The following is a 26456-nucleotide window of genomic DNA, read 5'->3' as shown; positions in this document are numbered from 1 at the left end:
TTTCTCAGACAAGGCTGTCTCTGTTAGGTGCGTGGACTGTTATCATGTTGTCAGGATTATTTCAGATGGCCATTGCTGGAGAATCATTATTTTGGTTCCCTTCAGACTTATAACAATCCCCGTGGTTCCTTTGCTTTTGATGTCTTTCCCAGTTCCTCTATGCTATAAAGACAGATTTGTGCAGAATGGAGTGTGCAGTTCTTCAAGCCAAACCAGTTTTTCCAAGAAACTCTCCATTACTGTTGGTTTTCCAAACAGCCCCTAAACATATTTCTGTAATCTGTCAAAAGATTACCTCCCTCATGTTGTAAATCCTTCTCTTCAACTCATAAACTCCCTATATATTCACCATCGAATAAAGCTGATGCAATATTTTCTTCTAGATGAATTCTGAACTTGCATCTGTCCAACTTTTGAAAACATTAAACTTGTGTCTGACCAAAGCCATCTTGAGTTCAGATCTCCCAGACCTTGGTGTTGAGTGCTGAGGGGTTCTAATAGGGATAGTATTCATTAAGCATTTAGTGGTGCAGAACACTGTACTAAGTGCTGAGAGAGAATACACAGGTGGGAATTAGATCAACTCCCTGTCCCTTGCAGGGGTTCACAATCTAAGAGATTAAGTGGGAAGAAGCGATTGGAGATAGACACATCAGAAGTGACAAAACATTAAAACACTACATAAAAAATGTGCAAAATAATCTAAAAGTCTTAATGGGAATGGGGGAGTCCAAAATCTGGATTTTATGGCCCCAGGATATGAGGTGGTGCTATGGGGAGAAATCTAGGGAAAGTCAGTTTAAGAGCCCCTAGTGATATGCTCCTTGGTCTGTCATGGGCTTGCCTTATTTTAACCGGAGGGTGGACTTCAACTGTTGAAGGTGGAGTTGGTAATTTACCCTCAAATGTCCCAGACTAAGGCCTGCAAAGAAATTTCCTGGTCTTCAAGGAGAAAACAGCATAATCCAGGGCACAGAGCCAAACAAGTACTACTTAGTTCCCAGAAAATGGGATTTGGCAATTGGTTAACAAGCCCCAGCTGGTTAGATATTCTCATCTCTGCCCTCAGCTCAGAACAGTAGTTTATCAGTTCAAATTGGGCGAGCTTTCCCAGATACATTCACCTTCCGACATTCCGGCTTCCACCCTGGCCACTTGGAAAGATGAGCACTGAGTGTTTAAAGAGCATCGAGCAATTCAAATCTTGGTTTGTGAGCTGTTGGTAGAAAACAATAAATGGCAAATGCTTGCAAGTTAGTAATCTATCACTCAGCTGGGGAGACTCCTGGAAACACTGTTGCCACCTCTGCCACTGGAGTGTGCAGTCTCAGAATCATCTTTCATACCTAGGCAGTGTGATAGTCAGACAAATAGGCCAGTGTGGAGTCAATGGTCTGACAGGGACAGAGGATGGGTTTTCAATGGGTTAGAGGCAACAGCAGAGGTCCGAGAATCACAGGACCTGGGTTTTAAACACAGCCCTGCCACTTACTGCATGACCTTAGGCAAGTTATTTAATTTCTCTGGCCCTCGGTTTCCTCAATTATAAAATGGAGGTTAAATACCTATTCTCCCTCCTACTCAGACTATAAGCCCTGTGTGGGGCAGGGACTGTATCTGATATGATTAACCTGTATCAATTAGTGCTTAACAAATGCCACAATTATTATTAAGAGTAAAATTATGGAACTAGTTGTGAAAGAGATCACCTTCTGGTTCTAAACTGCTTCACTCCCTCTGAGCCATGCCACTACTGATGGTGGCTCTTTGAAGCGGAAGTGGAGGTGGGTGGGGGGAGGGAACGCTAATGGTAAGGTCTGTCTGAGGCAGTTACCCTTTTTTTCTCCCCTAGGGATGACCCCAATCCTGTGTCTCTATCTTCCGCGACATCCTCAACACCATTAATTCCTGTGCTTCTTCCTTCCCTCTGTCTCTAAATTGCTTCAGACCCTTCCACTTCCACAGCCAAAGTCTTCCTGTGTAGCTTAGTCTCTGCCTTACACCTCTCATCATGGCTGTACTACCCCACTGAAGTCCTGGGAATATCCTGGCAGATTTGTGTTCAAGTTGTTTAATCTGGATCTCTCTCTTATATAGAGAAGTCTCTTGGGTATATTGTCTGTGGGGAATGTCCCCCAACCACTGAGTGATGGGGAAACTTCCTTCACTGATCACCTGCGTGAAGATTAAGATTCACCATCACTGGATTGGCTCCACTGGGCAAACTAGGGCCTCTCCACCAGTGAAGCCAACCAGGCTTCCTGTGGGGAAGAGAGGTGACAGGAGCTGAGAGGTGGTAAGATTTGTGGGCAGCAGAGGGGATAGTTAGGTCTGAGGGGCAGTTATGGAGATAGGGTTCCTCCCCTCTCTCAGGCCAAGTGCTGCTTGGCACTGTGCAAGTTCCTATCTTAGCATCTCCATTCCCAATCTGTAGCTAGTCTAACTAACTGCCTGGCTCAACCACTGCGGTGTGACTCCCAGAAAAATGGACAATTCACCAACCATGAATGGGTAACTTTTTCCTATCTCAGGGTATGGAGGAAACCCACTGCACATGTGTCCGTCCCCACCCCCTGGCCTTTCCTGCTAGTTATTCAGCAGGCGGGATGCAGATTGAATGCAATACCAGTCAATCAATGTCAAGAGGCTGTTAACCAGAAGCACTGTGGCCTACTGGAAAGAGCATGGGCTTGTGAGTCAGAGGACATGGGTTCTAATCCTGGCTCTGCCACTTGTCTGCTGTGTGACACTGGGCAAGCCACTTAACTTCTCTGTGCCTCAGCTACCTCATCTGTAAAATGGGGAGTAAGACTGTGAGTCCCACGTGGGACAACCTGATTACCTTGTATCTACCCCAGTGTTTAGAACAGTGCTTGACACATAGTAAGCACTTAACAAAAATCAAAAATATTATTATTATTATCAACCAAACAGTGACCCAAGACAGCTTTAGCATTTTAGAGTTACTAGGGAGGAGGAAGCTAGGTGGAGCTGTTTGTACCTAGAGTGTGGAATTACACTTCCATCATATCTTATTATGAATAATATGAATGAACCTTATATAATAGGTGTTACAGACACAGCATTGTTTACTGGATCCTTCCCAGGGAAGTTATAAAAACACAACTCCTATTTTTCAGAGGCCTGTATTCTGAATCAAAATCATCAAGCCAGTTAGAGATGCCTCTCAGAAATCCAAGGGGCAGTCACGAAGGAGGAGTTTGAGTAAGTTTAAAAACAGGGCCCACAGCCTGCAATTGAGCAGTGGCATTGTTCTTCTTCAGCTGGCTGAATTCATATAATTGCTAACGTAATTGATTTAGCATAATTGGCTGGTAAAATCCTTGCGACCATCAGATTTAATCTACCTGCAAAGCAAGGCAAGAAAATAAGACCTCTCTTCTTGGCCATTTGGCTGAGCCTTTAATGCAGTTGGAACCAGGGGAGGAATTCAATTTGAGGATGCTAATGAAGAAGAGGTGCCTGGGTAAAGCCAGGGAAGTTACTAACACAGCTTTAAGCACTTTCATGTCGGTCAATCCATCAATCAGTGTGGCATTTATTGAATGGTGACTGTGTGCACAGCACTGTACTAGCTGCTCAGGAGAGAACAACAGAGTAGGTAGGCATGATCCCTACTCTTAAGAACCTTATAATATAGTGGGATGGATAATAACCTGTCCCTCCTTTCCCTTACGTTCCTGCACTCTTCCAGCCCATATGACTTGTCCTCCTGTGTGAATACACTGTCCTCACAACTGGTACCCTACCCCAGAATGTGGTGCCTTGTCCCCATGGATAGCCCTCTGGCTACAAACTTGGGACCCCATGCCTATAATGGTGCCCCGCCCTGGCAGATGCCTCCCGTCACTAAATGGGCTGCACCTCCGCTCCCCAAGACTGTATGGAATCAGGAAGCAGGCATTGGCCCCAGGGTAATTTTTTATTTTTTTGCTGCTGGTCCCAGCAGGAGCCCCTCGCAAGCCCAAGCCCTGAGTTTGAAAGAGCAAAGGCAGGTCCGAGTGGTCCCACCACCCAGGGAATGCCCTGGGGGTACAGGGGTGGGTCAGGTCAGTGTCGGCTGGATGGGCAGAATTGATAAAAAAGAGGGCAATTTACTGAACTTTCCTGCAGCCTTAGCTTTGCTCTATTCCTCTACACCTAGACAGAATAATAATGTCTCAGTTTGAATGTGCTGTTTTGCTCAGGCCGAGGGATACTGTGGGTGAGTAAGAGCAGTCAATGTTTCTCCACCACCACCTGGCCATGACTTCACAGACAGTTGCCACAGTAACAACGTCATCATAGGCCAACTGCCCCAACCCCTTCCACTTGCTTGTACTTCAAGAGTCTTGTTGGACACATAGGCAGTGATGCCCCGACAGAAAGGGCTGTAGTCTGGTGGCCCGCCTCTGGTTCTGATGCAGGTCTCCTACTAGGGTAGAATAAAAAGCAGGAGGAGGCAAACTCTTAGGGAAGAATCCCTTGTAGGGCTGGCAGTGACACTAAAAATGAAGAACATGGGGCAGTGAGGAAAAAGAGTTTGCAGAGCAGAAGTGCACCTTTCTCAATGGCAGAACCTTACCAAAGGTTTCTGGAGAGGTTTGCAGATCTCTGAATTTCAGTGGCTTTTTCCTGTGACTCTTGCACTTTAAAGTTAAATATGGCCACTGTCTAAATGTTGCATATTTGCATTTCTGCCGGCTAATAAAAAAGACAAGACTGGAAAAGCAATTCTGCAAGATAAAAAACACCAGGGCCCCCGAATGGGAGTGAATGATGACATGTCGTTTTTTAAAGAAAATACAGGCAAGTGATAACTGGGTGTTTTAACTGATTCCTAGCTTAAAAGAAAATGTCAGCTAATATAAGAACTCAGCTCAGTTGCAAACCATGGGACTTAATCTATATTGAAGCTAAATATTCTATAAGTATGCAGTGAAGTGCAAAAAACAGCAATTGAAAAATGACATGATTAAATGGCACGACATGCAATCATTTGCTCTCAATTATATCAATGTATCTTCTTCATTTCCAGGAGTCAGGCAGAAATATTGTTTTTTAAATGCCTCTATTAAATTGGTCACCAATAATAAAATAGATGAGAGTCCTAATAAGCTCATTTACGTAACATACATCAAGCACCACCAAACTATTCTCTCCAAACTGTTTTGCTCACAGATTTTTCTCCGAGTTGTCACCAGTCTTTGCTACATTAGCAGATTTGGAAGATGTAATGCTGCCTTCAGGACCGTTCATAGAAAAACGTTTATGAAACTTTTCTAGTTAACCCTTGGCAAGATCCTTATTGCTAATTATGAAAAAAGTATTGATATAATATCTTTGCTGTCACATTTTATTATGGTGATGGGTGAAACCAAATCTGGGTCTGACATTTTGAAAATATCTAATTGAAAGTCAAAAACGCAGAATGACAGTTTTAAGTGGATTATGACTTCCTTCAAAATAGCAAACTGGTCTCTTTGATTTAAAAGCAATACTTTTTAAGCAGCATTACAGTCTGCTGAATTGGAACATTAAGCACCTCTTTGGGAGCCTTCCTGCTTGGAGTTTTCCCTCAATGGTTTGGGAATTGCTCATGACATAAGTAGTCCAAGAGCCCAGCAAAGAAAGATTTATCTTCCTCGTTTGCAAACTTAGACTCCCACCTTTGGATTTTAGCGTAAATATCTGGTGCTTTTAGGTGAAATCGAATGGTCATTCTTGCTCTTGGTTAGCACCTGGTTAGACAAGAGAGCTGGGGGTTGGACTCCGGATTTCTATTTCCAACTCTACATGGGGCTCCTCAGTGAGACTCTGAACAAGTTGATCTCTCTCTCTCTCTCTCTCTCTCCCCTGGTTTTCTCACTTATAAAATTGGAACCATTAAGCGGGTTGGTAGCTTCATTAATTCAAATGTTTTAAGTGCCTGGAAAGCCCTGGCGCAGAAGTAGAAAGTTTTATCATTCTTTCTAATAGACGTTCCGATTTGCGTTTTAATTGTCTGTGCCTTTCATTGTTGGGAGTAGTGCTAATTGCAGTTAGGAAATGGCACTTGTATTCTTCCAGCTCTTTCCCCCATCGTGTTGTGGACTAAAACACAATCATCATTCCAGAAGAGAAAGCTCTCACTGTGTTGTTCCATGAAAGCTATTATTATCACTATATGATGTTCTTTAATTTCTTTGCGGCATTTCTTACACTAGGTTAAGTACTTCTAAATAAGTTTGTTTTTAAGAATAGAGTTCACTGGTCTGATACTTAGTTCATATTCACATGTAATTAGTAATATGTAGTATACTTCCTCTCCTAAATTAAAAACACTATTAAAATTCCAGACATACAAAACAATATGAAGATTAAGTTACTCTAAAGGAAACTGTAATAGCTTACAGATTGCTTGTATCATTACTAAAATGCTGGTATCTATTACAGTGTCTCCCTGGAATAAAGAATGCACTTTTGGCAATAATCTGTTAAAAATGTGTCCATTATTGTTAAGATGCTGTTATCTGAAGATGAAACTCATCTGCAATTACAGAAAGGTAACTTTTAACAATAAAGGGGAAAGGGTGTTGGATGCAAATGCAACTTAGCTATTAAACTTCAAAATTCCTTTTCTAAAACCTCAGAATTGCTCATTTTCTAAACCAATAAGGCATTAATTAGAATTCATTTTTGTATTATTGTAGTTTGGAATCTATTTACAGCACCCAAGGTGCATTTTAGCGCTCCCTGGCTATCAAAGCTGCAGAGAGGGCTGTTCCCATTCTGCCCCTCGCCACTCCTGAATTACTCACTGATCTCAACAGCCTCAACCCGCTGCATCATCATCCCTGAAAGATCAGTGGAGTCGATTTGGGAGCCCTTGTCGTGGCCTGGGAGAAAGCTGTGAGCGGAGAGAGAAGTCTTCTGAATGGCAGGATGGAGTGGGCTGAAGCTTTTATGTGTGGATAAGGAATGAGAGGGAGATTATAAAAGACTTCCTTAGGGGCTTCAGGGAAACACACCAACCAAACTAACTCGTCAGGAACTCTGCTCTGATTTTAACACCACATAAACCCTCAACATCCTAGAGTTAACTTTGCCCAGCTCTAACTAGGTCCTGATGAGAGCCAGGGATGGGAACAATTAGCTTCTAATGATGAACCAGGGCTCCCCAGCAACCCCCCAACCCCCCGAACACCCCCTGGCTTCCCTTTCAGGGTTTTCCTTGCTCCCCCCACCTTAGCCCATCCTCTGATACCTCCTGCAGTACTGCCCCAGTTTTTCCAGCCTGGTCACCCCTGAGCCACTTGGGAGTCTTTTAGGAAACCCTTCCGAAAGCTCCGAAGACCCCTGGTATGGAAAAGGCTGTGAACTAGAATTCCTGAGATGTAATTCCGGCAGCTTCAGGATATAACAGATGGGAGACTAATGGAAGTGAAAGCTCTGGGACATTAGTGGGAAGGCAGTACGGGAATCAGGCAAAAGGAAATCAATCAATAATTCAGCTAAAAAGAAGGTGAAAGACCTTCACTTTTCCTCATTTTTAAACCCACCCTAGAGGGAGCAAGTCAAGGTTTGGAAGATCCCTCCTGTTTCTCCTGGTCCCTGACAGGCTCTGTTGCCTGCCAAGGGACAAGACATGGAGGACTGCAGCTGTTTTAGCTCTGTGACTGGTCATTCTCTCCTTCATAATGCTCCCTCATGAACACTGAAAATAGAGCTCTTGGGAAAAATTTCAAATGACATGATCCCCTCCTTTTTAACCTCCATTCCTCTCTGTGGTAGCCACTCCAATCAGGCGAAACTGGACTTTTTAATAATAATAATAATAATAATAATAATGTTGGCATTTGTTAAGCGCTTACTATGTGCCGAGCACTGTTCTAAGCGCTGGGGTAGACATAGGGGAATCAGGTTGTCCCACGTGGGGCTCACAGTCTTAATCCCCATTTTACAGATGAGGGAACTGAGGCACAGAGAAGTTAAGTGACTTGCCCACAGTCACACAGCCGACAAGTGGCAGAGCTGGGATTCGAACTCATGAGCCCTGACTCCAAAGCCCATGCTCTTTCCACTGAGCCACGCTGCTTCTCCCTCCACAGTCTTTCAAGTCAATCAATGGTATTTAGTGAGTGCTTACTATGTGCAGAGCACTATACTAAGCGCTTGGGAAAGTACAATACAACAGAATTGTATGGTACAACAACCCTCTAGTCTCAACCTTGGGACCCTATTACATAGTTCTACCTCTGTGAAAGCTTCACTTGCCCGGAGCCTCAGGCTCCCCAGCTGCAAAGTGGTGTTAACCAGATTCCCAGGGGTCATCAGAGGATTTGACCAGTAAATGACCACAGAACACACTATACACACAGTCTCCAGTGCTGCCAAGGTGCCTGTAAATCATAAATGAGTTCATAAACTATTATGGTGAGTATCTGACACCAAATCAAAGCAAATCCTACATTTACTTCGGAAAACCAACCCATCACAGGAAATGAAAGGCCCCGACTGAGTTTTCCCATCCTCTATTTGACTATGAAGAGGAAGAAATGGATATAATTCTCTTGAATCTTCCCTTGCGAAGTACCAATGGCTGACTATAAGTGATCTTTATTTTGGGGCTTTTCTGGGAAATCTGAGGACAAGGTTCCCTGCTTACTGTTTTTGCCCAATAACTCACTCTCCCATCCATCCATACATCCTCTGCTTTCACAGTGAGGTAGAAGGAGATAGATCTTTTGTGAATCCACACAGGCTGAATCCACATTCTCTAAATCAATTCTGGGCAAGTAGGAAATTGAATCATCATCATCATCCTCGATATACATTGAGCTCCTACTGTGTGCAGAGCACTACATTAGGTGCTTGGGAGTGTACGGGAAAAATAGATGAACTAGTCCCTGCCCTCGAAGAGCTTATGTAGGATCCTCTGTCAGAGGTAAATAAAATTTAACAAATTGCTCAGGCTCTCTTGATAGACTTCTTTGTTATTCTCTGAGGTATTTCTATGAGAAGGGTAGCTTTTATTTACCCCTTGAATTTGTTCTTTTTCCTAGCATTGAAACTTGCTTTAAGTGGACAAATGCATCACTCCAAGAGGTGTTTTTTTTTTAAGGTATTTGATAAGTGCTTACTGTGTGCCAGGCACTGTACTAAATGCTGGGGTTGATATAAGATAATTAGGTTGGACACAGTCCCTGTCCACCATAGGGTCCATAGATGTAATTCTCATTTCACAGATGAAGTAATTGAGCCACAGAGAAGTTAAGTAACTTGCCCAAGGTCATTCAGCAGATAAGTGGCAGAGTTTAGATTAGAATCCAGGTCCTTCTGACTCCCAAACCCATGCTCTTTCCACTAGGCCATGCTGCTTCTCTATTATCATCAGATTGTTGTTTTAGCAATGTTTTCTGCTCTCTCCAGCATTTAACTCCACATGGCTTCAGAGTGTGAATCACTCTGCCAGGAACCTGGCAGAAAATGTGGAAAAGTCTAGTTTCCCTGGTTAGTTGCACACTGCTGAAGTCAACATTTCCAGTGTTTTCTTTGGGCTGGAAGGTCATGACAGCGGGGACCCTCACTGACACTCTGCCTGGTAGTCTCAGCAGACATGTGGGGGTAAGTTAATAATTGACAATAACAATTGGGTATCTGTTACACACTTACTATGTGCTAGGTGCTGAGGTATATACAAGATAATCAGAACCTACATTGGTGCTCACAGTCTAGGTAGCAGGGAGACCAGGTATTGAATCCCCATTTCGAGATGAGGGAACTGAGGCAGAGTGAAGTTAAGTGACTAGACCAAAGTCACACATTAGGTAAGTGGCGGCATTATCCCTCCCATCCCTATAGCTCAACTTTCTCGTGTTAGGATTGACCAGCATTGTTGGGGCATGGAAAGGGGACCATGGAAAGGGAATGACCATCGAAGGAAGGGGATTCTGTGTTCCTCTGGCTCGTGTATTGTCTGTGCTGGCACGTATCACAGAGAGATCAGAATTCAGCATAGAAAAAAAAAAGAAACCATCTTTGGGGAAAACTAAACATTCTAAATGAATACAATTCAGAGAAGAATTAAGCAGCAATTTAGAACACCAACTGAAGTTAAGATAGATAATTTGATCTCTTTTCAGATGTAGATAATGATTCTTGCCCCCTCCCTACTTGGGAGAGGTTTGTGAGGATTAATAAAATAATGCTGGTAAAGCTCTTTAAGCTGTTCAGATGAATTGTGCTACCTAAACACAAGGTGCAAACTAACAGCATTTTCACTCCTGCAACACTTACGCACTACAGAGGAGAAGAAAGTAAAGGTCAAAGGCAGAAATCTCTAAGGAAATTGTCAGCCAGCCCACCCATCTTGCTGATAAGCGCCTTCAGCTACCTTCCCATTACTCTTACTAGTGTACAGCAATCTTACTAGCCCACAACTCTTTGTGCCCCTGGTAACTAACCTCCTCTTTACAGTGGGTCAACTAAAACACTGAAGTTTGTGACCAATCAATGAAGCAATCATATTTATTGAGTGCATACTGTGAGCACAACAGAATTGGTAGACCCGTTCCCTGTCCACAGCTAGCTTAGACTCTAGAGGGGGAGACAGGCATTAATATAAATTAATAAATTACAGCTATGTACATAAGTGCTTTGGGGCTGAGAAAAGGATAAATAAAGGGTGCAAATTCAAGTGCAAGGATGATGCAGAAGGGAGTGTGAGAAGAGGAAATAAAGGCTGAGTTGGGGAAGGCCCCTTGGAGAACAACTGCTTTTAATAATGCTATCTTTGTCAAGGCCAAAGCTGATTCTAGAATGACCTCCTCTCACAGAGCTGCATTTAACTATAAACTGGAAGCTCCTCGAGGTCAAGGACTGCATTTCATGCTTTTGTTTGACCCTAGGCAAAAAGGTGTAGCATATGCTCTGCTCACACCATAAATAATGTTGATGATACCAGTCATCAAGATATGCAGCAACAGGACTACCACCAGCTTAGCAGTGGGCCTGAAGGGTCTCAGCTCCAATCGGAAAGTCAGTGGGGTTTATTGAATTCCTACTGGGTACAGACCACTGTACTAAGCTCTTGAGAGAGTACAGTAGAATTAGTAGACATGATCCCTGCCCTCAAAGCCCTTATAATCTAGCAGGGAGAGAGACACTTAAATAATTTAAGGATAGAAGGGAGACGTGTACAGTCAAAGTGCCTGCAGTAGTGCTTTCTGATTCATTCAGATTACTGTAATTCTTTGCTTGCAGCTCTGCCAACAGCATCATCATCAAAACTGAAACGGGCCTAAGACCCAGGAGCAACAAGGATACCCTGCAACCTACAGTAACCTGTAGTTGCACCAATCTTTAAATATCAAACACATCCACTTCTGACTCTCAACTTAATCCATTTTAGGATGCAGACAACAGCACTTGATACTCCCACTGACAGGGGCTGATCCAGGACTAGAACCCGGGGAGAAAGGAATCTCTATGAATTGATGAGCAGCCAGTGGACAGGACATTCCACGTGAGGCTGTGGATTCCTTGAGAAGCAGCATGGCCTAGTGGAAAGAGCACGAGCCTGGGAGTCAGAGGACCTGGGTTTTAATCCCGGCTCTGCCACATGTGTGCTGGGTGACCATGGGCAAATTACTTAACTTCTCTGTGCCTCAGTTACCTCTCTGTAAAAATGGGGATTGAATTCTACTTCCTCCTCTTTAGACTGTAAGCCCCACATAGGACAGAGGTCGTATCCAACCTGATTAAATTGTCTCTATTCAATGCTTAGCATACAGTTAGCACTAAATAAGTACCATAAGTATTACATCAAGAGAGGGCAACCCAGCAGGTCTGATCTTGCTCTTAATATCCTGGCCTGGAGCTGAGACCAGTGTAGTAGCCTTCTCTGCTTGGTGATGGATCATCTCTTCAGAACTGAGCCCTGAGAATATTGAGTTTGGTTATGAAATACAAGGAGCATATGGTTCCATAATTAGTTTTCTTTTCATTTGGAGGTTCATTGCTAAAAAGCATCGCTGTCCAGCCAATAGGACTCAAGTGCCACACATATGAAATTCATAAGGTCTGTTCACTAACTAGCAACTCGTGGAAACTCTCCTGGGCCTCAGCTGACAATCCTCCCCAACTTTGGTCTTTCCCTTCCAAGACAAGTTGGAGTTGTTTGTCTCATTTTCTAATCCTGTGGCTTTTCCTTTTGACTTTTCTCCAAAGACTCTGATTTTCCCAAGAGGTGCTGCTTTCTACTTATTCTGAGGTTTAAGATTTTTCTGTTACTGGGCAGGTGGTCCCCCTGAAACATCCTGTCCTCTTCCTTTGAATTATAGAACATCAACCTACAACGCTAATATATAACATCCTATCCTTAGCACTTAGGTTCCTAAGTATGCTTTGTTACACATTTTCACATATTCAATTACTCAGCTATTTTCATCCTGATACTTTTGTATTACTTCCTCTTATATGCTTGCTACTCCTCCTCCTCCTTCTCCCACTATGTACATATCTGTAATTTATTTATTTATATTCATATCTGTTGCCCCTACCCCCAAACTGTAAGCTCATTGTGGGTAGGGAATGTGTCTGCTTAGTTTTATATTGTACTCTCCCAAGTGTTTATTACAGTGCTTTACACACAGTAAGTACTCAATAAGTATGATTGAATGAATGAATGAATGGGTTAATGATTTTTGTCTGTCCACCTCACTGGATTGTAAGCTCCTAGGGGACAGTAACCATGCTTCTTTTGTATTCTCACACTCAATAGGGGCTCATTATGTACCACTGAAGGTGCCGATGAAGACATACACATTTTTATTTAACATTCAGTACTTGGGCATATACCCGTGGGTTACATCATGGCATGGTCTTCCTTACTCTGTTTCCTTATAAGGGTCGTGTTCAATGAAATACAAGTCTTACAGTGAAGACAGGTGGGAGAGGAAGTGATGACGATGAGGATGGTAATGGTATTTAAGTGCTTACTATATGCCAAGCACTGTTCTAAGCCCTGGGGTAGATACAAGGTAATTACCTTGGGTTGTCCCCCATGGTGCTCACAGTTTTAATTCCCATTTTACAGATGTGGGAACTGAGGCACAGAGAGGTTAAGTGTCACACAGCATACAAGTGGAGGAGCCAGGATTAGAACCCATGACCTCTGACTCCCAAGCCCATGCTCTTTCCACTAAGCCACGCTACTTCTCTACGGTGCATGACTCAGGCTAAGATGAAAGGGGCTTCTTAGGTGGTAAGACAGAAGGTAAGCTCACTGAACTCTATTGAAAAAGTTTTCTCTTAACTCTCTGGCCTGATTGGATCTTTTAGCGCTGGGAAATGACATCTGGGGTGGGGGATGAGAATATGTATTACATCATCTTATTTTGGAGTCCCAGGAAGTGAAACACTCTTACTGTATTATGCATTTTCCTGATAAAGGTTATGTATGACTAACAATAAACATTTCAGTCTTATTTTTCCAAGGTGCCTTGCTCATAACGTCATCTGGAACAACATAATGTCCTTGGTTAATAATGTCTGAGACACTTCATTGTAAATCAGCAAGAGAGGAACTTCTGACTACAATATTTATGGAGAGGTTCCACTGCTCTGTTAAGGATCACCTAGGAGACATCGTCACAGGTCAGAATGACCCTGAGAAAGTGATGTCACTTTTCTGAGTCCCACTGTTGACTGTGGGCTCAAGTCCTTTTGTGAAACTCCACTGTATGGCCAGGTTCGGATGCTAATCTTACTGTACTAGCAGCAACTCCTCAAGCTCTCTGGCTAGAAGGTGACAATTAGTTCTTTACTTCTCCTTCTCCTCCCCTGGCAGGGTGGGTGAGGACTGTGGGAATTTGGGGTTAATAGTAATAACAATAATAATAATAATAATGGTAGAGGCAGCATGATTTAGTTGGAAAATAATGGGATTAATAGTCAAGAAACCCAGGTTCAAGTCCCAGCTCTTCCACTAGCCTGCTGTGTGAGCTGGGACAAGTCACTTAACTTTTCTGAGCCCCAGTTCCCCCTTCTGTAAAACAGAGATAAGGAACCTGTGGGACAGGTCTGATTACTTTATATCTGATCTGATTATCCTATATCTAAAACAGTGCTTAAGGAGAACTTGGCACATACTAAGTGTTGAATAAATACCATAATCATTAATATTATTTTGAGACACAATAATCACCCTAGCCATAAACTCCCTGCCAGGTTGTTCAAAAGTCAATTGGGAAAGCAGATACCTCTTCTTCTTCCTTTATACTGTTTGGCACTGTAGCCGGGCAAGGTTGTCAAAGAACCTAGGAATGGCACTATTATCTCAGGAGCTGGGTAAATACCTAGATGGGAGAGGGGCATAAAACAAGTTTTTTACAGTGCACTAGTGTGGGAACTTAAAATGGCACTACACAAAATGGGCAGTGTCAAATTTCCATGAATATTCAAAGTCTCACAGAGGAAGCCTAATAATAATAACACGTGGTATTTCTTAAGTGCTTACAATGTGTCAAGCACTGCTCTAAGCACTGGGGAAGATACGAGATCATCAGGTCAGACACAGTCACTGTCCCACAGAGACCTTACAATCTAAATAGGAAGGAGAACAGATATTGAATCTCTATTTTATATTCATTCATTCAATAGTATTTATTGAGCGTTTACTATGTGCAGAGCACTGTACTAAAGATGAGGTAACTGCGGCCCAGAGAAGTGAAATGACTTGCTTAAGGTCACATAGAAGGTATGTGGAGGATCCAGTATTAGAACCCAGGCCCTTTGACTCCCAGGCTTGTGCTTGTTCTAGTATGCCATGCTGCTCCTCTAGGGTCAGAGCCATATTCTGCCAGTGTGAAACTATTTTTAGATAGTAAATCAGAAAGGATTGGAACTGCTGGGATTCCTTTGGGCCACTAGAGTTCTCTTGATCAAATTACTGTGGCCCCAGTCCTTGTATTGCTGCCTCCCAGCTGGAATGGCGGTGGACTGAATAAGGTGAAATCAGTTTCTCTTAATGGTTCTGGGAGAGGTAAGATTGCAATTTCCTGTGCTGTCCTTTTGTGATCTTGGAACTCAGCTCACAGGTCACAGGGTTGTGCCTGCACATCTTGGGGCTGAGTTCCAACAAGCCCTGGAACAAATTCAGGCCTGGGCCTAACTATGACACTATCAGCCCATGTATTGCAATTTTCAAGACCTGAGGGAAATCAGACACTAGTTCATGCAAGACAATAATACTCCAATGTAGTAAGGATGAACAGACCACAGGCCTGGGATAAGCTCTCAGTACAATGCTCTGCACACAGCAAGTGCTCAATAAATACAATTGATTAATAGATCTCTGTGTAACAAGTACTATTTTGAGGCCATAAACTTTCTGTGGTGATAAACGAAGGTCCTGAACTTTGGGGAGGTGAGTACCAACCTCAGAATCCCAGCACATATAAGGTGGCTGCTTTCTGCAGACCTCCTTGTGCTGAGGATCTGGAAGGTTGAACTGCTTTTGGTGGTATCTTCTAGCTATACCCACAGTCTTGATGGTTGCCTGGTAAAGCAACTGCCATTCTTTATTCATGTGGATTCTCAAAGCCAGGGATTTCTTGCTTCAATGGGACATGGTACGATGCATAGATCTCTTTATAAGTGTCTTCATTGATCTGTTGTCTTAGACACTGTTTACTGATACACTGCTTATATTCCTAACCTATGTTTGGAGCACATATGGTGATGGTCAGTCTAGCAATCAGCACTTCACATGGCTGCAGTGATCCATACATCTTTAAAGCCCCCATGGCAGAGGATGAAATAATCACAAGCAATAGTAGACCATCACCTTTTAGCCTTCCAATTTCATGGGGTCCAATAGCTTTTTTCCACATTTCATCAATTTCCATCAAACTTGGGCATAAAAATCCCCCATGATGATCAGCTTGTAAGATTGGGGACCACTGCAATAACACTGTCCAGATCCTTTCTAGAATCTTTCTTTGTCCCACGCTTTCTTCCTTAGTGCCCTTAATTACTCCCCTCTCCACCCTCTTCAACTCCTCTCTGCTCTGGGGGCCTGCTCTGACCCCACCCTTTTTTGCTTTTCTAACCCCTTCTGCTTGCCCCTCTGACCCTCTCTCCTAAAATCTCTCTTGCTCTCCTCCTCAACCCATTCTTCTTCCCTCTCCATAACTGCCCCACAGTGTCTACATCTTTCTGTGTGCCTGTCATTTTCTGGGCACCTCAACCTAAGGATCAGGAACTATTGGCCTGTATCTCTATGTCTGAGCTGGTGTATCTGTATGTGACTCTATCTGTGTAGTTGAAACTATACATCCATATCTGCGTGAGTCCATAAGTCTGTTACGGTTCATCTGCCTGAGTAAATGTGTCATATTTAAAACAAATTTATTTTTTCTGGTTACCTTTAAAATACGACTCTGCCCAAATGTCTTTACTCTTTAGAAATTCCCTACATGGTTTCATCCCTCATTGTGCAATTGGTAAAAATGATCTAAGATGACATTCTCTTTGTTGCTACTAATTTAGAGCTATGCAATGAAATATTTGTAGTTGCATAATCTCACTGTTATCTTCCACACCTCTATCAGTCAATCATCAATGATATTTATTGAGTGCTTACTGTGTGCAGACCACTGTATTAAGTGCTTGGGAAAGTACACGTGACATCCTTTTAGTCTGCTCAATTTCCCCAGAGTCTTTATTATTTTGGTAGCTCTCTAGTGAGTTGATGACGTGTTGCCCAAACCTCACCAGCCATAGAAATTTCACTGTACATAGTGCATGTACCTAATACAAGAAATTATTACATACCCATGTGGGTATGATACCCTAATATATACCCACATATGATTGTGCTCCCTCTCTCTCTCTCACTCAAGCACATACACACACACACACACACACACACACACACAGAGAAAAGAGTATATGAGACGCAGACGTCTTTAAAGTCAAGAATACATTTAAGTGTGTGGTGATGTGTAAATATGGTGTAATATCTTATGTACTTGATAAATATTTCATTTTTACGATAAAAAGAAGCCTTTATCAACTTTGATTTTTTTTTTATTACCTTAAAGTATTGGAGTTGTTTCTCAGCATTCATTGTTCCTTCTTTTTCTTGTCTCAGGCAGGAATTGAAGATGAAAAGCTCTGTATCTCTCAGCCATCCTTTCAGTTCTTTGATCCTGACCTCCAGCTGCCTTACCAGGCTGCCGCTTTCGGGGGAGAGCAGGTCACGTGGCCCTAGCCCACTGTGCCCTACCATTGTGTCCTGGATCTTCTTTCCTAGGGTTTTCTAATGCATCAGATAAAGAAACCATAGATTAGTTTGGCATATGGGAACACATCACAGGTTAGTTAGCAGTGAGAGCCACCTGAAAGTTGTCTTGCTACTCCTGACACCCAGTCAATCCCAGTTTGCTGTAGCCATATCGGCTCTGTTCCTTGACTTGCAGGGCCCTTGAGTGCATTAAGAAGACTGACTGGGCTTGATTTGTATGTGCTCTTTAAAAGCCCACCTCTCCCTCCCCCCAGTCTCTGATCAAAATTCATCCGGACCCTTAAGATTGTGTTGACAGCAAGAGAAACTCCCCATAAAATTTTCAGGAGCCTGAAGTCTGAGTTTAATCGATAGACAGAGGAGACCAGGGAGAGATTGTGGATAGAGACTGAAATTTCCCTTCTGTCCTGGGAAAGACAACCCCTCTTCCAGCTCCACCTGAGGGGTGCTTAGAGCAGCTTTGTCTCCCAGTAAATTGTCAAGGCCTCCCTCTCTTCACTATCCCTCACTTTGGACTTGGGGTTTTAGCTCTGGTGATAATTGGTGAAAGATCATTTTCCACAGAACTTGGGGATGTGCAGAGTTCAGCCACTGTGGCAAGAAGGGGGAGTCCAAATGGGGCCATGACGCTTGCCTCTTAGACAGCATTCAGTGTCTAGTAGAATCAAGAGGATGTGATTTAGAATGATGAATTAAGCTGCCCAAAATAAGCTTTAAAAGATAAATACAATTAAACCAACAGACATTCATTTGCTGGGTAGTGCTCTGTAAATAGTATCTTTAGGAAATCATAACAGAAAAACAGCCGTTCCTGGCACCACCCTCCTATTTTCATGGTGCAAATATTGATAATGTGAAGGCCCTCGGTGGAATTCAGATTTAGCCATTGTTTTTATGCTGTAACAAAAGTAGCAGCAGGAGGTGAAATCAATGCCCTTGGAGGGTAGGGTCACAAAAAAGAATTTATTGCCACTTTTTTGTTCTGGAACAGTTTGCAATCATAAATTCTTCATAAACAGAATACTTCAGAGAATGGTCCGTCTTCATAAATATACGACAGAGGACATCAATTTCATTTAATTCACAATTTGTGTCAGCACAGCAGATGCCAATGCCTGCCTTGATAGGGTTGTTTAATATGCAATTGAGACAGAGTAATATGCAGCACAGGGGAAAAAATTTCACAGATTAAACTGTACGCACCACTGACATTTCATTCTAATGTATTTCCATTCCACACTGTTCACCTTAGATGAAAGTAATATTAAAAACCATATCCCTCTACTTTACTATTGTTAGAAGTTAAAATCCTTGTCTTTAATTTTTTTCATGCCAATTAAAATGTAATCATGCCAATTAAAACAGTATACCTAGTGTTGTTAGGTCCTGTATAGGTTTTATTAAATTAAAAACAAACCCTTCTTACCTTCCCCTTCTCACTGTACACAGAAGTGTACTTTCTGAGAAAATAACACTTCTTTAAAATTTTCTTTGTAAATGCTTAGAGTCATGTGAAATGATAACTGAAAATTTTATTTCAACATAATGGAAGTTGTGAATTTTTCTAATTTGGTTATAAAAGCTTGGAGTCAGATTTTCATTTACAGTTTTAAATTGCTTTTAGGGAAATTAGTTATTAGTTGTTCATCAAACTGGTATTATATTCTAATAAGTGAGCCAGAGTGTCTTACTATGCTCCTATTAAACGTTTAGCCCATCGAAAGCTAAAAAAGCTTCTGTCTAAAATTACTAAGGATCATTATTTGTAACTGGCATGATTTGTTTTCTATATTTTTTCACTAGTTAATGAGTACATTTCAGCTTCAACCATAATTACTGTTGACCGATCACTTAGAGACATTTCTTTAGGAAAATAATATGCAAATAAGTCCCAGGAAAAACTTTCTGCAGATTCAACTGTATTTTAGGGAGCAAACCACCATATGAAATTGCTATTGAATGAGAATACAGGTTATCCCTGACAGAAGCTGCAGTTCGGGTGCGTGTCCAGGAGTTGAAAATCAGGTCGTTTGGGAGGAAAAAGAAAGATGAGCAAAAATGATTACCTAAAACTGACATCATCGATATTAAACAGTTATAATTAATCATTTAAGTAATTTATAAATTTATCTTACCCTTGATTTGAAGTGAAGGCAATTAGAGAGAGAAGCAGATGAAAAATACAGTTTAACCCCTCTCTTTCTACCAACAATAGACCACTACTTTTATGTGAACGGTGGCATTCCTGGCCTCAAGCTAAAAGAATCACTATATTACTTCTTTTTCCACATTCTGGTTTCTTAGGCTTTGGCTGAGATCCAGCTCATCACTGCCAGAAATAAATTACGTAAAACTTTGGGGGGGGGAGTTTTTGTTGAAGGTGATAGGCAAAAATGGGGCACAAAACAGCCTGACTCAATTCTAGGATTCAATTTTCAGATTTTTGCCAGATTTTTTCAGACTTGAATCTGCATTTTGGAACCATCAGTGTGATCTAAACTCTGCAGCGATGAATCCACTTTTCATCTTAAGGGTACAGTAAATAGTTAAACAGTAGATGTCTCTAATATGTACTTGCAGAATAAATTCTATTAACATTCACTCAAGCATGACAGTCAGTGTATATCAGATATACTGTATTATAGTTGACTTGGTACATACCCATAATACATGGCATATTTTACTTACTTTTTTATGTATTAAAGAACTAAAATTATTAATGTCAGGCACAAGACAAGCTCAGAATAAAAAAAAATCAACAGGAGAGAAAAATACAAGTTTTTTCTTTTTTATAATAGCCTGAGTAGCTTGTTTGAAATGTAGGTAGTGAATTGAAAGAGAGAGATATTTGTGCCTCAAATTAGAAATCAGACAGACAGAGCACTTCACCACACAAAAAATGTACACATAACCCACAAACAGTAATAAAAATGCAAATACCGCAAGCAGTTCCCATTTTTCATTAATTGAATCCACTTTTTCAAGGAGATCATTTGGTAGTAAAACACCACCTTTCTTCAAAGCTTCAACCTTACTAAGCAGCTCCATCTTTTTCGGATGCCTGATTGACATCTCTACACTGTATTGCTAAAACAAGAAGAGAAAGAAATACCATTAGGGAGAAAGGCTTCCTTATTAAAACCTCACCTATATGGAGAAAATGGCCCATTCGCTCAAGAAAACACATAGTTGGCCGCATCGAAACATATATAATCCTATCAATGCTCAGCTTGGAAGACTTTTACCCAATATAATTTTGGGGAATGTCAAAGGTCCTTGGTTGGGTGGATATGCTTGAGAATAGTTCCTTGTTGCCACAATAAACAGGACCTTCATGTCCTTTAGACTCAGCTTTATCTCCACCTACTCTATTAAGATTTGAGCCCAATTCTGATTATCAATTAAAATTCCTAACTTCTGGTGATATCAACCAATCAATCAATCATATTTATTGAAATATATCACCTTTTTCTCAAACCCATCATGATGTTTTGAGTTCTTAACATCTGGAATTTTAAAAGTTGAGAATAATGAAACCATGGTAATAGTTCATCTCATACATTAACTATAACAAAAATTGTATTTTCTACATGAAACCCATGAAACTCAAGCATGCCCAACCAAGTGATGCACTTAATATGCATCAAAATTTTATGATTTAATTTTGTCTCAATACACAATCACCCTGAACTTCCAGGGTAACAGTTTTCCTTGTATTCTTTTCTGACAACTGGGAGAAGTATGAGAGATACTGAGAGAGAAAAAGAGAAAAAGTGAGAATTCAGAAAAATGAACATGAAAACTAAAAAAAAAAAAATTACCTTTTCTCAGGAACATTTATAAAATGTCTCAAAAACTCACCAAATGGCTACAACATTCACTTTACCCCAAACTGCCCACCGTGTACTTGACATATTTGGGCATGAGTCCCTTAAAAAGAGAGTTTGCTAGAGGTTATGTAAGTACTATATAACATGACAGCTGCTATGGTGACAGTTTTACTGAATTCCAAAGTGAATCAAAATGTAAGAGTCAAGAAACTTCTTAGCCACTGCTACAAATTAGTTCATCATTTTTCACTTCAGCATAAAAGACCTCTGAAAAAAATATCACTGTTCCTGTATCATGATGAAAAATAAGGGTCCTTTTATGCATTCAGTGTCTTCCCAAAATTCAAAGCAACTCCAAATTTCTGACAGTAATATACATAGTCCTCAGAACTGGTCCTAAGCAGTAATCCTCCTTTTCTTTGAGTCTGCTAAGAAAGATACCCTAGCAGCCTGACTAGGAAATGCTATTACCTAGGCAAAGTACTAGTACATTAAACTTGAATAAAGCAACACCCGGTTGCTTTTATTCGCTTGAAGAATATAATACTGTAGAAAGTCGAAAACTAAAATACAATTGGAAACAGCTTAAAAGAAAATGGGAAAAGTGTGAAATCACTGTTTCAGCTAATAGATCATCAGCATTTGCATGCATATGTTTGCATACTTTTAGTTTCATATTTTAATCTTTCATTTACAATAAACCTGCACATCATTTGTATTATGTAAACTTCGCCAACTGTTAGTCATTTGTGGATCACAGAACAAAATGCTTTAAATGAGGTGATTCAAAGCATTTCACGTTATTAATGAATGCTGATCAGGGTGTCAAAGTATTCAAAATTACATGAATATGCAGAGTGAAAAATCAAGGCTTGATTTAGACTAGAACTCGGTCTCTGATCCGTGGAAAATCTAGCCCAGGATTTCTAAATCGGTTGATACTATGCACACTGTGTAACTGCAAGACTGGCCAACCATATTACTCCCTAACTCTACTTCAATCCTCAACAAGTATCCTAGGGGCCTCTAAACAGTACCCCATTCAGTGAGAGGGCTGATTGGAGGAGGTTACCATCTGTTTTAAGGAACCCAGTTTCTATATTTCAATCGAAAGATGACGCAGCTGAAAGAGATTTTCATAATCAAGTCCATAAGGCAGTCTATCATCAGGGAGTATCTATGTTCTAATTCAGTTGGGCACCCAGATCCCATTTACATTAGTCCTTTCCTGATGCCAAGTGGATGAATAGACAGAGGGAGTCTTCTAGCTGTCTGACGAGAGAGAAGGAGGCTAGATCATGGATCATTATTCCCTGTCACAGCCTAACTTGTCCAATTTCTCTTTTGTCTTCACCTGAACAGGATCCTCCATCTGCTATGAAGAGGATAAGATCAGTGAATAAATAAAACAGATTGGATATGTCCCATAAAAATAGCAGTCTTTCTTTCATCTATATATATGCAATATACTATATATATAATATACATATCATATATACAATATATATATAACATTTAACTTAATTTTGAGTCTGATAAAATAATTTCCTCAGTGTTGCTGAGCCCAAATAGTCACAGCGACAGCTGTTGTAAAAGGTTATTACATTAAAAAAATAAATAAGCTCGTCTTTATGGGTGCTTTCTGTCTTTGTCAGAGTGTAACCTACTGTATAAACAGCTTGATGAAAGATGTTGATTGATAGAAAACGCCTCCTACAGTAAAAGCTGGAAGGATTCCGTTAATTGGTAGATGTGTTGGTATGTGAATGAAAGCCACTAGTGAGTCACTTACAAAATTAAAGTGGAATATTTATTTTAGATTTAAAGAGATTTGAACCTGTTTCAGATACAGTTAAGGGGTCACTAGTCCTGGCTGCTAATATTTGGGAGTTGGGGGGGGAGGGGATGAGGGGAGGGCACGGGAGTGGGGGTAGTCTTGTTTCTTCCCCTCTCAGATTTCCTTTGGAAACAGTCATAGAGCAAAATTAGCTCCTGGCTCTATCAGGACTGCACCATCCTGTCTACTAAGACTGCTTTATCCTGTGGGGAGAAGATAATTTAATCTTCATATTCATTCTCTCTGCGGCATTAAGTGAGCAAAGACTGCCCCATTGTGTCCAGTAGTCTGGGAATGTTATGATATAGACCACTGTTCAATAGCCAAAAATGAGATTAACAAAGTTAAAGGCAAAGGACTTGTTTCAAGGCCTGCAATAAATAAATGTTGAATTTTAATTCTCTTTCCTCCCTGCCTCCCCTGTTCCCCCCCTCAGCTAGTCCAGCACCTGCTGCAGCCTCCACTACCCATCCAAAACAAAAAGCACCTTATTAAAAGGAAGTATTTACACTATTAAGTGTGTTGGCATGCCCGACTCCGTTTTTGTTAATGAATCTAGCCAGCAGAGGCACGACTGACCTATCTTACAGAGTTGTGGCATTCCTCCTCCCACAGCCCTCTCCTACAAGGATATTCTAGGTCCAAAGAAAAACAATGGGGTTTAAAAACAAAAACAAAAACCCCCACCAACCAACCAATCACAAAAGTGTCAACTGAGGGAGAAGTTCAGCCAATTTGCATTCACTGGCTACTTTTTTTAAAGCACCAGGCCGTAGTTGAATTTGGAAACAAAGGGAGCAAAAGCAGGATTTTCTGAAAGAAATATTCCAAGAAATCCGTGAAGACTTGATTGAGACAACTTTTCTGACACTCATACGGAAGGTTGTTTTTTCTAAAACATTTTTTGGGGGTGTGGGGCGGTGGGGCGGGGGGGGAATCCCACCCGAAAATTCTGCCCAAATGGAGGCTGGAACAATGCCTTGAAACAGTGTTAATTGTAACCATGGAAACCAGAAGAATAAGCCATTTTGAAACTGGTATAGAAGGCACACATTGAGCAACTCAAGCATTTTTCAGTCTCTCTCAATGTTAAAGAACAAGATGCCTAGTCACTGAGAGGTCAGAGAAAGGAATCACCAAGAACGGTTTGCAGATGAGCACCGTCTGCTAAATTAGGAAAAGGGAAAATATCCCTTATATAGTTAACAGTGCTTGAGGATTCTCCAATACTGCAACTCTCTCTGAAATCGGAACCCCACCAAAAAGATGAACAGGATTGGGGTTTGGATTCCACCCTACAGCAAAACTTTCGGGCCATATTCTGTGAACCTTGGCCCCAAAGCTCCCTGGGAATTCTACCGTTGTAATAAAACTTCAGAAGAGGAAGAAAAAAGGCTGCATGGTGGAATTCAAAATAACGCTCTAAAAGCACACAGAGAGATTAAGACATCCATTGTAAGACTTTTGTATGGTGCTTCTGTTGGTTATAGTGAAAAGAGACGAGACATTGCTAAACACATAGTGAAGCTATGGCTACGAGAAACAGAAGAGTTAAGCAAATGAATTTTCCTGACGATTGGGCCAAGTTATTCTCCTCTGGATCGTCTAGGTTTTAGGACTCTAATTTTGTACCGATGGACTTTAATATCAATTCCTCTTCTGATGAGTGAAAAAAAAGTCGTGCATCCTACATTTTAATAAAGCGATCATCCAATGATAGTGGAAAAGTTTGCAAAGCCTCAGCTCCAGTTATTTAGCTCATCCTACACAAACATACTGAGTGCATTGATACATTCACCCAGATATGTAGGATTTGAATATGGACACACACAGTACATGAACACACGGTATGCCCCACAGATGAAAAGCACATAGGGTTTCACCTTGACTACCTCTTGGTAAAAGAAGACATACCCCAATTCTACAGTATTTTTGCAATTTGAGTGCAGGTAGTTACGTTCACCCCGAAATGCTCATATTCATCGGGCTATCTATCAGCTATCTATTCCCTCTCACATTGTGCTTTTCTCGCTAGTGTTTGCACTCTCCATGCTAGGCTTCATGGTGGCCCCTTAGGAAACCCATGCCTAATGCCATTCAGGGATGAACAAAGGGTCTTTTTATCCCAAAGTCCAGGGTCCAAAGCTCAGCTGTATACACGCAGAGCACAGGAATCTGCTAGAGGCCAACCTCCCCTTCACAGCGGCCTTTCTGCTCCCACCTTTTCCATAACACCGATGTGAGGCATTTTGCGATCTGGGTTATATTTTGGATGCAGCCCATATTACCAGAACTTCTGGAAGCTGCTCAGGATGAGGAGGAGTGTTCTAACGATATATAATAGTAGTTATTTCTTGCAAACTTCTTGTGTTTTACCGTTAGCAATTTATGGCAAATAATTGCACAGGGAAATTATAAAGCCTCCTACAATAGTCCTTCTGAATTAATAATGGGCCTTTTTGATTGGGATAAATTTGCTGCTGAGCTGCCTTTGGAAAAATTAAAAAGTGCAATGTCATTTAAAATCACCAGAACTCACCCAGCAAATTACATCTGAGGTTAAGAATCAGGTTTTTTTCTCTCCTGGTTTATTCCATTTGCATGATCTGGAAATCACATTACATTGGCCATGTATTGTTAATTGGACATAGATTGCATTATCTTTAATATAAATCAAACTACAAATATTAAAATGAATTGCAAATTCTCTAATGGAAGATCATAAAACAATCTTTTTTAAAGTATCTCCCATTAATAATTTAATTCCAATTATATCACTCAGAAAACTCAAGAAGGAGACCCGGCAACTTATTTCTACCCTCTCTCTTTTTAAATCAAAATTTTTTTAAAAAAACCCTCTGCCTGCAGCACTATCAATAAAAAGACCCCAGTCAAGATCCAGTGTGACAGTACACAAACTAGCTCCCCAAATTCCTCACATCGCTTGTACAGTACAAGTCATCACCGTCATGAGGACACAATCTTCCTTTCCCATTACTTCTTCCCAGCAGTCTTAAAAAGCCCATTAGAGAAAAGACTCACTAACTTTCAGCAACTGGATTTTTGAGCCACTCATAAAAAATACCCAGTTGATTCTCTTTGTTCTGCTTATTCTACAGGAAGCAATGGAGCCATTTAAATTTTGACTATAAATTTAATACCTATTTAAAGACTTTGGGTGCCCTTTAATGAGTTTATATTAAATATTTAATACTGTTTAGGGTAGATCCACTACTACCAAAAACAGTTCTATTCCCAGCAGCCCCACTGTTTCAGGCAGAGGGTTTGATTTATCCTCCTAGCCTGAATTGAGTAGAATGAAAAGAAGCAGTTGGAAAATAGCTGCAATCATTTAATGCAGATGACCTCTGACAGGCTCACAGCTCTTCTATCTGAACAGAAATTTGCATGGGGTCTCTGTACAGAGGAACAATGTAACCTAAATGGTAGACAATCTTTATTCTAATGAAGTGGGTGTCAAGGTCAATGTAAAACTGCA

At 41.1% G+C, this 26456-nt stretch overlaps 1 protein-coding gene across 1 annotated transcript in view; it reads right to left on the bottom strand.

Annotated features, from left to right (window-relative positions):
• Positions 1 to 26456, bottom strand: part of LOC100081655 (A-kinase anchor protein 6) — a 113916-nt gene that overhangs the window by 41828 nt on the left and 45632 nt on the right. Inside the window, exons 3-4 of the mRNA XM_029078758.1 lie at positions 20231 to 20377; positions 17081 to 17305 (exon numbers count right to left, since the gene is read on the bottom strand). Of these exons, the coding sequence (XP_028934591.1) occupies positions 17081 to 17305; positions 20231 to 20377 (372 nt within the window). The remainder of the gene's footprint in view (positions 1 to 17080; positions 17306 to 20230; positions 20378 to 26456) is intronic.

This window comes from Ornithorhynchus anatinus, chromosome 14 (assembly GCF_004115215.2).
Source record: "Ornithorhynchus anatinus isolate Pmale09 chromosome 14, mOrnAna1.pri.v4, whole genome shotgun sequence".
Lineage (NCBI taxonomy): Eukaryota > Metazoa > Chordata > Mammalia > Monotremata > Ornithorhynchidae > Ornithorhynchus > Ornithorhynchus anatinus.
Note: the sequence above shows the minus strand (reverse complement) of the source record. Positions and strands in the feature narration are given on the sequence as shown.